General features: G+C 49.3%; 1 protein-coding gene across 1 annotated transcript; it reads left to right on the top strand.

Annotated features, from left to right (window-relative positions):
- Nucleotides 1-1,380: 1,380 nt before the first annotated feature.
- Nucleotides 1,381-11,806, top strand: MUCL3 (mucin like 3). The gene is made up of 3 exons (XM_039467675.2): nucleotides 1,381-1,478; nucleotides 8,197-11,060; nucleotides 11,522-11,806. The coding sequence occupies exons 1-3, from the start codon at nucleotides 1,397-1,399 to the stop codon at nucleotides 11,666-11,668; spliced, it is 3,093 nt and encodes a 1,030-aa protein (XP_039323609.2). The 5' UTR covers nucleotides 1,381-1,396; the 3' UTR covers nucleotides 11,669-11,806.
- The last annotated feature ends 600 nt before the right edge of the window (nucleotides 11,807-12,406 follow it).

The following is a 12,406-nucleotide window of genomic DNA, read 5'->3' as shown; positions in this document are numbered from 1 at the left end:
TTGCCTGGGAGGCAGGCTGCCCGGTTCTGAGTAGTCAGTCTTTGGCCTGACTCCATGGAGTCTCATTAATCTGCCATTAATCACATTAATAAGCAGTTGGCTTCCTCTCCTCTTCCCACCTATTCCAGCCCTGCCCAGGGCTCAGGGACAAGTCACGCCAAGTAAGGAGAGGAGCCCACGTGTCCAGTTCTCTAGTTCTCTCATGAGTCCAACTGTCCCAAGGGTCTGGCCCCCTGCCCTCAGGTCCTGGCCCTCTCTATGGCCTTTGCCTGTCCCACTTCCCTCAGAAAGGCCTCCTCCGGCCCTGGCTTCCACTCCGTCCAGGCAGGAAAACATTTATTGACTGCCTACTGTGTGCCAGACACCGTCCCAGGCTCTGACGACACAGCAGGGATCCAAGGTGCTTACTTTTCATCGATGGAGACCCACAGTGGGCAGAAAGGGATGATGACTTCTCTGTGTTAGAGACCCAGGGAGCCTGTCCTCCCCTACTCCTGCCCCTGGCACTGTCACTGGGGAGACAAATGAGTCTCTGAGCTAATGCTTGCTTTAGGCAGGAACTGAGGAAGGGAAGGGGGAGCTCTGGGTGCTCCTAAAAATGAGATGTCTGCATTTCTGTATAGAAGTGAAGGAGGTGGGAGGGAAGGGGTAGAGTGAAGGCAGAAGCCCCTGTGCGCCGAGTATCTCTTGGCCAAAGATCTTAGCCTCAGTCTCTCTGGGTGGCCTGACCTGTCTGTGTCCCTGGTGAGGGGTGTGACATCTGTCCCTGTGGGTCTGTGTGTTGTCTCTGTCACTACCTCTGCACTCTCCACATCTTGTTGTATGACTTCTGAGCATCACGAAGCACCTGTCTCTGCAGCGAGGGTCATTTGAGGGCTTTCTCTCGCCTTTGCTCTTTCACCTGATCTTTGTAGATAGCTCCGCCCAAGGTGGAAAGAGTGACCATGTGTGAATAAGAGGTGTGGAAGCTGGGCTGACGCGGGAGAGGTAGGAGGGTGCGCGTGAAGCTGGACACAGATCAGAACATGAACCCCACCCTGTCCTACCCCCAACCAGAGCTTAATCCTTCTAGAACCCAGCCATCTGCTCCCCACCTCCCTAGAGGCCTGGAGGCCACCGGAGGCCACCCCCCACTTCCCTTCGCTGGGGCTGGCTCAGGCGCCTGACCCTTTCTGGTTCCTATACCCTGCCAACCCCTTGGCAGGCACCCAGGTACCTGGCTCCATGACGCAGCAGCTGTGGTCTCCTCTTATCAGGGCTCCCCTTTGGGTTGGGGCGGCTCCATTTGTTTAAGACTTAGTCCTGAGGAGCCCCAGCCCCCATGACGTCAAGATTAGCTCCATATAAGGTGAGGGGTCTGCAGCCCATGGTCCCCAAGCAGCCACCCAGCTCTGACATGGCTCAGCCGGTCCACAGCCTCTGCTCTGCCTTTGGCCTCCAGTGCTGCCTCCTCTTCCTTCTCGCTGCTTGGGAGGCAGGTAAGATGCCTACAGAGGGTACGGGTCACAGAAATGGCTTGCTTCTTAGTGTTCACAGGTTGAACAACAAACAGAAATGAGGGCACGGGGCTGCTGCAGACAGTTGTCTAGAGTGCTCACGGGTCAACTTTGCTGGCTAAGGAGCATGTGGGAGACGAACTCCAGCCTGTGCTCTGCTCTTTAAAACATAGCTCACAGGGCTGCACCCACCCAGAGGGGATTTCTTCAAGTTCGCATAGAGACACTGTAGAGGCTGGCAGCCTGGGCGGTTGGGGGTGGGCACCTGACATTCATTGAGCACCTGCTCCTGCTCAGTGCAAGGAATTCACAGCCGCTCATAGTGATTTCTCTTTTCTTTTTTTTTTGAGATGGAATCTCACTCTGTTGTCCAGGCTGGAGTGTAGTGGCGCAATCTCAGCTCCCTGTAGCCTCTGTGTCCTGGGTTCAAGTGATTCTCCAGCCTCAGCTTCCCGAGTAACTGGGATTACAGGCACCCACCACCAGACCTGGCTCCTTTTTTATATTTTTAGTAGAGACAGAATTTCACCATGTTGTTCAGGCTGGTCTCAAATGCCTGGCCTCAAGTGATCCACTTGCTTTGGCCTCTCAAAGTGCTGGGATTACAGGTATGAGTCACCGAAACTAGCGGTTCATCTCATTTAATCTCAGCATCCCCTGAGGTGGCTAATAATAACCCATCTTATAGTTGAGAAGGTTTGGACTCAAGTGATTTTGCCCCAAATCTCGAAGCTAGAGGAGGAAGTAAGCAGGGATTCCACCTCCACTGCCCCAGCCCGGGGGGGATTGGCGGAGGGTCTCTTCTGGGAGCCCTGTTTTGTGCAGACCTAGTTTCCAGTCCTGTCTCTGACCCATCTGCCTAGTCTGGCCTTCCACACCATCTCTAAAATATGTCGGACACTGCTGCCTGGCTGTATCGATATCTGATGCCTACAGAGCATTTACACGGCACCAGGCACTTTATCCACGTTTACTCATTTAATACACATGGCGACTCAGAACGCTGTGCGCCAAAGGCTCTGTCCCTGTCTTATAGTTGGGAAACATCTCAGGGCTTTGATGAGAAAATGAGTATTGACAAGTTTCATGAACAAAACGGACCCTAAAGATAAGATGATATTGTGAAATTAGTTCACTTAAGAAACGGACTGAACGCAGGGAGCAGAGATGCTGAACACCGGGGCAGTGTGGAGGGTCTCCACAAGGCAGACGTGCAACAGTAGATTCAGAGACACTCTACCCACTGGACAGTCATCCAAGGATAGAGCCATCCACAGTAACGGCGCTGATGATCTGGAACCAGGGCTGGGACAGTCGTGAGTCTGGAAGTCTCTGAGCAGTACTGGGGCAGGCAGGCAGGCAGCACCTCCTCCTTCCAGTAGAGTGCACGGAGGGTGATAACAGAGGCAGTGACCCTTCCCTGAGCTCAGTCAGTTGCGGTTGGGGGTGGAGGCAGGGGCAGGTGGGTGGTGAACAGCGGGGGCTGAGGAGTCTTTGAGCTGCCTCCGAAAGGTCTCAGCAGTGTGTCCTGTCTGTGCCCTGACTCGTTGTCTGTCTCCCTTACCTTGAGGTTCTGGAGACAGAGGCACAAGAGCCGCCTTCCGCCTCTCGGTCCCATCTCGCCCTCCCTTCGCGTCAGGTGGATCGTCCACCTCCTGCTCTCTCCTTCTATCTTGCAATTTAGGGAAGAGGAAACTGCAGGGGGTAGAAGCGAATCCACCGCATACACAATCGTGCTGAGATTTGCTCCAGTGCGGAAAATCTGAATTCCTGAGATTCCGAAGGGGCTATGTGGGCGTGGTCTTGGAGAGGAGATGGGCGTGGCTGGGCGGGATGGAGAGGGGGTGGGGAGGACAAGAGGATCTGGCCTCTTTCATTCTGCAGATTCTAAAGAGTGAGTGGGGGACAGGTGGGGAGGGCTCGAGGCTGGGCCCGGGTTGTGATGAGGTCGGTGGAACTGGAGTGTGAATCAGGGCTGGTGCATGGCTGTGCCCAGCAGAGAGAGAGGCCAGGGCAGGAACGGAAGAGGGACAACTGGAATGGATGAAGCCCTTTAGTCCACCATTCTGGTTGGGGGGCCCTGACATTTGTCCAAAGGACCAGTCAATACCCAGACAGATAACTAGATCCTGGGACCCCAGAGTCTGCATCATGCAGTCACCGAACCACAGGTACAATGTAGAGTAAATCATCCGAGGGCAGCACAGCAACAGTCCAGATTAAGTCATTACAGGGAGGCACAGGTGCAGTCCAGATTAAATCAGCTGAGGGAGCACAGGTGAGGCAGGAGATGGGAATTGGGGCTGGGGTCCTTGGAAGACTCTAATAAGAATATTTTTCTATAACAAACGTTATTTGATTTAATTTCTATAACACAAATAATGTATGCTCATTGTAGAAACTGGAAAATAGAAAAAAATTAGAAAAATAAAATAACTCTCTGTATACGCCCTAGTCCCCAGGCAATCATTTGATTATATCTCCCTTTGGCTTTTCTTTTTTTTTTGTAGACATAGGTCTCACTATGTTGCCCAGACTGGTCTCAGGCTGGTGATCCTCCTGCCTCAGCCTCCCAAAGTGCTGTAATTATAGGCGTGAGCTACTGTGCCCACCGGCTTTTCTTTTTCTATGTCTGTGTTTTAAGCAACTTATTGAACTCATCCTGTATAGATATTTTAACAAGCATTTACCCATATTATTGCAAATAGAGCATGCCATTGATGGGGGTGAGGATACCAGGAAACACGAGAGATGCGCTTTCGGGAGAGTGTGCTCTGACAGAGACTCCAAGGCATGAATTGCTTAGCAAGATGTCCTCCCTTCCTCCCTCCCTCCTTCCCCCTGCCTTTACTTCCTCCTTTCCTTCCTTTCTTTCTTTTTTTTTTTTTTTTTTTTTTTTTTTTTTTTTTTTTTTAAGACAGTCTCACTTTCCCAAAAGAGCATCTCTCACTGCAACCTCCACCTCCTGGGTTCAAGCAATTCTGCCTCAGCCTATAGAGTAGCTGGGATTATAGGCTCCCATCATCATACCGGGCTAATTTTTGTATTTTTAGTAGGGACAGGGTTTCCCCACGTCGGCTAGGTTGCTCTTGAAGTCCTGACCTGAGGTGATCTAGCCGCCTCCGCCTCCCAAAGTGCTGGGATTACAGGCATGAGCCACCGCGCCCAGCCAGTGTCCTCCCATTCCAATGAGTGAACTAGGTAGACGGCGGGGATCTTTGGCATTGTGCATTGTTTCGATGTTGTGGGATTTGTTTTTATTCTTTTATCTCAGCTGAGCATCCACTTTCAGTGTCTGGTGCTAAAGTTGGATTTTCTTCTCTACACCCCCTGCCTATACTTCAGTGACCAAAACAGTTCTTTTCAGGCTGTGATGGTTCTAAGCAGGATGAGTATCTCCTGGTGAAAACTTCCTAGGGAAATAAGTCACTACCAAAGGTAGATTGCCTGGGGAAGAGATGCTCCTCTTGTCCTGAGGATTTACACTGACTTGCCTTATGGCCGGGTCAGGACCAAGGAATCCCTTGAGCTTTACTACAGCTTTTTACAATCTATGGTTCCACAACTGTTTGATACAGATCTAAAATTCTAAAAATCTAGCTATCTGAGTCTAGTTATTGACTGTGATCTTTTGGTTTAGTGACAACTGGTATCCAGGAATCGGTGAGCCAGAGGCCTTCTTTCAGTATTTTTTCATTTCAGAGCTCAATTACTTAACTGCAGAAGTTGCCCCTTGGTCTCCCAGCCTGTGGAGGTCACAGATAGATTTGGTTTTTACTTAATGTGCATGATTAAATGTTAATGGCAAGGCTTCTAAGGAGTTTTCATCAGTCTTATTCTTTCATTCATTATTCAATAAATATTTACAAGGTGCCTCCTATGGACCAGACACTGTTCTAGGCTGGAGACAGTGATGAACAAAACAAATAAAATAGGCGCAGGGGCTCATGCCTATAATCCTAATACTTTAGGAAGCAGAGGTGAGAGGATCACTGAGGACCAGAGTTTGAGGTCAGCCTGGCCAATATAGTGAGACTCTGTGTCTAACAAAAGTTGATAAAACTCATCACTTTCTGATGTGTGATAAATTCAGTTGGGATTATTTCAGAGACTACAATGTGGATTCAACACTTAAAGAGCTTCTGTGCTCCAGAGTCTTCCAGCACCACACTTCCTTTAATCCGCATATTAAGCTGGTGCAGTCGGCATCACGGTTATTTACAGTTGAGGGCATGGAGCTTCTGAGCATTTAAATGACCTCAGCAAGGATGTAAAACTGCTGAGGGACCCAGCCTGGATGCCAAACCTGTCCTCTGATCCTTTAAGTCCAGTGGAAGTTGCCCTTTTCACTGCTGCCAGCTCATTTATTCACTCAATGGATAGCCATTTGTCCCTTATCATGTTTAAAACCATCTGAGGCACAGTGAAAAGTCTAATTTCACCAATTTCTTAAGCTCTTTGCATCTCCTTTCCCCACCTGTAAACATAAGATCATAATCCTCACTTCACAGGTTCATAATTATGTGATTAAATAAACAAACAAGCACCTTTCAGGGAGTCCACACATGTCAGTGTCCCTTCTTCAAAAGACTGGGCTGACCCATAGGCTGTGCACTGTGGTCTCAACCAGCAACAATCTGGGCCCAGGTGCCCAGGACATGTGTTCAGATTCTGTCTCAACAACTTCTTACTTGCTGGTTGTCCTTGAGAAGATTACTCAACCACTCTGAACCTTGTTTCTTCATCTATAAAGTTAGGAGAATAGGAAATAGTTCCCAACCTCAACAGGTTCTTATGAAAAGTAAATAAGTTAATGTATGCCCTCACTTGTAGAAACTGGCTGTCTCATAGAAGAGATCCAGAAAGACTGACCATTGCTATTGTTGTTGGACTATGTACAGGTCACTTTTCCTCCACGAAATGTAAATTTATCAGATATAAAAATAGGAGAAGTTGACCGCTTCTAAAGAGCCTTGTGGAGCATTGGGAGATCAATTACCATAGAAGAGAATCCAGAAAGAGAATGTTGTGAGGCCACCAGCCATGTGCTGTGGCTGGGGAAGGTGTCCAGTAAACAATAGCTATTACTGGTATTGCTGCCAAGGAAATCAGGGAATGGGATTGGCACAGTGAAGTGAAGGCCTGATCATTCCGCCCCTTCTTTCCCCTCACTCTCAATTCCTTTCAGAGACTTGGGCTTCTCTATTACCCTCACACCTACTTGTCCTGCCCGTATTTCAAGGACTGAGCTCCCCAAGTCCTGATTCTGCCCATCAGCAGGCAGGTGGACTGTGGTTTCTTGCAATTGGGAATAGGGCCAGGTTTTGGTCGCTGCCTTAAGCTAATAGAGTTACATAACGACACTATCTCTTTCACTCTTTGGCAATCTCTTGGCCTTTACTTTTTTGGCTAGATATCAGAGATATCTCATTTGTCCCCATCAGGTTGTTTTCCATGGAATTAAGGCCTGTATCTGTCCACTGATAGGGGTGTTTTCTCTCACACCCTGTCCTTAAACATAGTCAGTCCCTCCCACAATCTAGTTGCCTCATTTACTCCTGTCAAGACCCCCAAGCAGAGATCTTTTCCTTTCAAAATGGGCCCCTTCATCTATCCCCAGATGGCTTTAAATGTGTGAAGAGGGGGATCCAGTGGGGTGACCATAGGGTTGGGTCATCTCATCCATTCTTCTCATCCAACTTTATCACTGAAATGAAAGTTTCCCATCTCCTTCCTCTACCCATTCTCCATTCTTCTTATACATCTCTCACTCACAATCTGTGTCTACCTTCCCTATGGGAAGTTCTGCCAGAGGTCTTACCTCAATTTCTCAAACTGTTACATTTGGGACATGGTGTCAGAGTGTTATGGAAAGGTGGAGAGTCTAATGTTTATTCTCAGTCTTCTCAGCTCTGTCATGGAAAGGAGATTTCATTCCGTAAGTATACAGACCCTAAAGGGGCACCTGCACAGTAAAATGCTGGTCCACACATGCTCTCAAAACCTTACATCGGGTAGGCATGGCGGGGTGTGGAGGTCGGTAGGCATGCCAATAACTGTAATGTGAAGTTGAAGATCACAGGACAGAATGAAGAATAAAGACCTTTTTTTTTTGAGACGGAGTTTTGCTCTTGTTACCCAGGCTGGAGTGAGTGCAATGGCGCGATCTCGGCTCACCGCAACCTCCGCCTCCTGGGATCAGGCAATTCTCCTGCCTCAGCCTCCTGAGTAGCTGGGACTACAGGCACGCAACACCATGCCCAGCTAATTTTTTGTATTTTTAGTAGAGACGGGGTTTCACCATGTTGACCAGGATGGTCTCGATCTCTTGACCTCGTGATCCACCCGCGTCGGCCTCCCAAAGTGCTGGGATTACAGGCTTGAGCCAACACGCCTGGCTTAAAGACCTTTTTAAGCACTGAAATGAAGCTGGGTTTTGTCTGCTTAGAGGGATCAGAAGAGATGCCCTAAAGCCAAAAGGCCCTGAGATGGAGAGTTGAGGAGATGTGGATGACGTGGCATGCTTGTTGAAGGCACAGCCTGAGCCCAGAGGCTGGAGGTGAGAATGGGGAATAGATATCATAGTATTCAGAGGAGACTGGCTAGGGAGTCTTATCAGGGGGAGCAAAGAGAAGGAGGTAGGCAGGGAGTTGGAGAAGAACATGGGGGAAGTTTCTTATTTGCCTCTCTCCCTCCACAGGTGCTACTACACTCCAAGAATATCAGAAAACTGGTGAACTCTCAACATCTGATCATGCATTTCCCCTCACTCCAGGCCTTGTTTACAGTATCCCCTTTGATCACGTTGTTCTGCATTCAGGACAAAGACCTCCAGACTTCCCTAAATCTATAGAAGTCCGTGAACGAAAACATCACTGCAACACCACACGCCATTCTAAGCCCACTGACAAGCCTATAGACAACTCCAAAACTACAGACCACAAAAGCTCTGCAGATAATCATGAGGCTCCTCCCACTTCTGAAGAAAATTCTGGCAGTCAAGGGAAAGACCCAGTGATCCGGAACCAACGCTCTGTTGATTCTGCTGACTCCACTACCACTCATAAAGAATCATCTGACAAAAAACATATAACCCCAGCACCCAAGAGAAAAATAACTTGTCCTAAGTTCTCATCAAGCAAATCAACAGTAACAGCAAAATCAGGTAACTCTGGAAGACCTACTGCCTCATATAAGACTGCAACTTCCTTCCACAATTCAGATGATTCACAGAGCAACCAAAAAAGCACGTCTTCTGAGAAAATCACAACAGGAACCCCAGAAGAGTCGGGAAAAAATGAAGATTACAGAACAACAGTTGCCTCAGACAAGATCCTGATAAAAACTACAAAAAACACACAAGAGACTATATCAGCCAGTGAGAAGATCACACAATCTCTAGCAAACCCTACAGAACATGGAGAAAGGACAGCCAATGAGAAGACCACACCTTCCTCAGGGGAACCTACAGAACATGGAGAAAGGACCCCACTAGCCAATAAGAACACCACACCATCCCAAACAGAGCATACAGAACATGGAGAAAGGACCCCACTGGCCAATGAGATCACCACACCATCCCCAGCAGAGCATACAGAACATGGAGAAAGGACACCATCAGCCATTGAGAACACCACACCATCCCCAGTAGAGCCTACAGAACACGGAGAAAGGACCCCGTCAGCCATTGAGAACACCACATCATCCCCAGTAGAGCATACAGAACATGGAGAAAGGACCCCACTGGCCAATGAGAACACCACACCATCCCCAGCAGAGCATACAGAACACGGAGAAAGGACACCGTCGGCCAGTGAGAACACCACACCATCCCCAGCAGAGCCTACGGAACACAGAGAAAGGACACCGTCGGCCAACGAGAACACCACACCATCCCCAGCAGAGCCTACGGAACACGGAGAGAGGACACCGTCGGCCATTGAGAACACCACATCATCCCCAGCAGAGCCTACGGAACACGGAGAGAGGACATCGTCGGCCAACGAGAACACCACACCATCCCCAGCAGAGCCTACGGAACACGGAGAGAGGACACCGTCGGCCAACGAGAACACCACACCATCCCCAGCAGAGCCTACGGAACACGGAGAGAGGACACCGTCGGCCAACGAGAACACCACACCATCCCCAGCAGAGCCTACGGAACACGGAGAGAGGACACCGTCGGCCAACGAGAACACCACACCGTCCCCAGCAGAGCCTACGGAACACGGAGAGAGGACACCGTCGGCCAACGAGAACACCACACCATCCCCAGCAGAGCCTACGGAACACGGAGAGAGGACACCGTCGGCCAACGAGAACACCACACCGTCCCCAGCAGAGCCTACGGAACACGGAGAGAGGACACCGTCGGCCAACGAGAACACCACACCGTCCCCAGCAGAGCCTACGGAACACGGAGAGAGGACACCGTCGGCCAACGAGAACACCACACCGTCCCCAGCAGAGCCTACGGAACACGGAGAGAGGACACCGTCGGCCAACGAGAACACCACACCGTCCCCAGCAGAGCCTACGGAACACGGAGAGAGGACACCGTCGGCCAACGAGAACACCACACCGTCCCCAGCAGAGCCTACGGAACACGGAGAGAGGACACCGTCGGCCAACGAGAACACCACACCGTCCCCAGCAGAGCCTACGGAACACGGAGAGAGGACACCGTCGGCCAACGAGAACACCACACCGTCCCCAGCAGAGCCTACGGAACACGGAGAGAGGACACCGTCGGCCAACGAGAACACCACACCGTCCCCAGCAGAGCCTACGGAACACGGAGAGAGGACACCGTCGGCCAATGAGAACACCACACCATCCCCAGCAGAGCCTACGGAACATGGAGAAAGGACCACATCACCCAGTGACAAGATCACGCCATCTGCAGCAGAGTCTACAGAACATAGAGAAAGAACTATATCAGCCAATGTGATCACACCAGCCCCAGCAGAGCCTATAGAACATGGAGAAAGGACCACATTGGCCCATGAGAAGATGACACAAGTCACAATAAAGTCCACAGAACACTCAGAAAAGACCACATCAACTACAGAGAAAACCACAAGAGCCTCAGAAAAGCCTACACTATACCCAAAGAAGACCATATCCACCAAAGGGAAAAACATACCAGTCTCAGAAAAGCCTACAGAAAACTCAGGGAACACCACACTGGCCACTGAGACCACAAAAGCCCCAGTAAAGTCCACAGAAAACTCGGAAAAAACAAAGACTGTAAGACCTTCAGTCAAGGTCACAGGAGACAAATCTATCACTACTACGTCTTCTCATCTAAATAAAACTGAAGTTACTCATCAGGTGCCCATTAGTTCTTTTACAGTCATCACATCTGGAATGAAGCTGAGTTCTATCATACCAGAAGTCCCAGGCAACGAGAGCTATCCATACCACAATAAAGATGGCTCACAGAAAGGTATCCACGCTGGACAGATGGGGGAGAATAATTCATTCCCTGCATGGGCCATAGTTATTGTGGTCCTGGTGGCTGTGATTCTCCTCCTGGTGTTCCTTGGCCTGATCTTCTTGGTAAGGGACAGATGAACCCCATGGAAATGAATCTATGGGATAGGGAATTGAGACATTAGGGGTCAGAGTTACAGGGAATAATGAGTCTAGGAAAAGAGACATGGCAGGAGTGGGGAGAACAGTAATAAAGGGAGGATTTTGGTGAAAACTAAGGGGAAAGACAATAAACACACAGGAGATAAAAAGCTGGAATTGGGGAGAAGGCTGTGACTGAGAATGAAAGGGTGTGAAAGTGTGGGGAGTGGAGAGTCTGGGTATGAGAATAGGAGGTATAAGGACAAGGAGAATATGGTAGAGAGGTAAACTGATGATGGAGCTGGGACTCATTGTATTGGATCTGGGGCTGGAATAAACATTAAGGTTTGGATGGAATCTTGAGAATAGAATCAAAGACCTGAGGTGAGTGTTGAGAAAAACAAATCACAGGTGGTTTTATTCCTCCTTTCTCATCCCAATCACAGGTCTCCTATATGATGCGGACACGCCGCACACTAACCCAGAACACCCGGGACAATGACACAGAGGATGAGGGTGGCCCCAATTCCTACCCAGTTTACCTGATGGAGCAGCAGACACTTGGCATGGGCCAGATCCCTTCCCCACGGTGATCTTGGAGTAGGCACCGAGCCCCGGCTCTTCCATGCTCCGCCCCTTTCCTGGATGAGGAACTGGACTCACAATTTCTATTTCCTGGACTCTGGGAAGGGCAGAGAATACCGATGGTTAACAACAATAACCCTTCCTCTGTTCTTAACTGAAACTGGTTGGGGAATGAGGTGATAAGCAAGGAGGCTGTAAGTTTAGGGGATAGAGAAGAAAGAATGAACAATACAAGTAGTCATTCTCTGTAGAAGGCAATGGTCTGAGAATGAAAAGGTGTTTGATGGACATGGTTGGGGAGCAATACAGAACCTGAGTCCTAAAGGAAGGACAGGAGCCTTAGAAGGCAATGTCCCAGACTGACTTGTGAGTGGGGATTATGGGGAAAGAGAGAGACTGAAGGTGGAGTCTCTGGGTTTCAGGACAGAATTACGTTATTTCCATTCATTATTATTTAAGAGTTTGTGTGATAACAGGCTCATCTCTGAGTTTTCAGGACCCTTGCCCCCCTGTTTTTAATTAAAAAAAAGAAAAAGAAAAAAGGATCCAAGAAGAAAAGAGAACTTATTTTCTTCTCCACTCTCTCCATTCCGTGGAGAAAGAAGAAGTCCAGGAGAAATTATAAGTATCTCTCATCCACATGGTGGTTCCCTCTTCCTCCCAAATCCCTTAGCCTTCCTTAATGTCTATAGTGGACACTGTTGGTTTGGCTTGCTGGGTTGTGGGTGGACACAGAAGGAAGGGAT

Source organism: Saimiri boliviensis, chromosome 4 (genome assembly GCF_048565385.1).
Source record: "Saimiri boliviensis isolate mSaiBol1 chromosome 4, mSaiBol1.pri, whole genome shotgun sequence".
Classification (NCBI taxonomy): Eukaryota; Metazoa; Chordata; class Mammalia; order Primates; family Cebidae; genus Saimiri; species Saimiri boliviensis.
The sequence above is the reverse complement of the archived record's forward strand: the minus strand, read 5'-3'. Positions and strand labels throughout refer to the sequence as shown.

Excerpts from the sequence above, each read along its gene's own strand:
- MUCL3 (XM_039467675.2), top strand. The coding sequence starts at position 1,397 with ATGGCTCAGCCGGTCCACAGCCTCTGCTCTGCCTTTGGCCTCCAGTGC. Across the intron at positions 1,479-8,196 it reads TCTCGCTGCTTGGGAGGCAG|GTGCTACTACACTCCAAGAA; the intron begins GTAAGATGCCTA and ends CTCCCTCCACAG. Across the intron at positions 11,061-11,521 it reads TCCTTGGCCTGATCTTCTTG|GTCTCCTATATGATGCGGAC; the intron begins GTAAGGGACAGA and ends TCCCAATCACAG.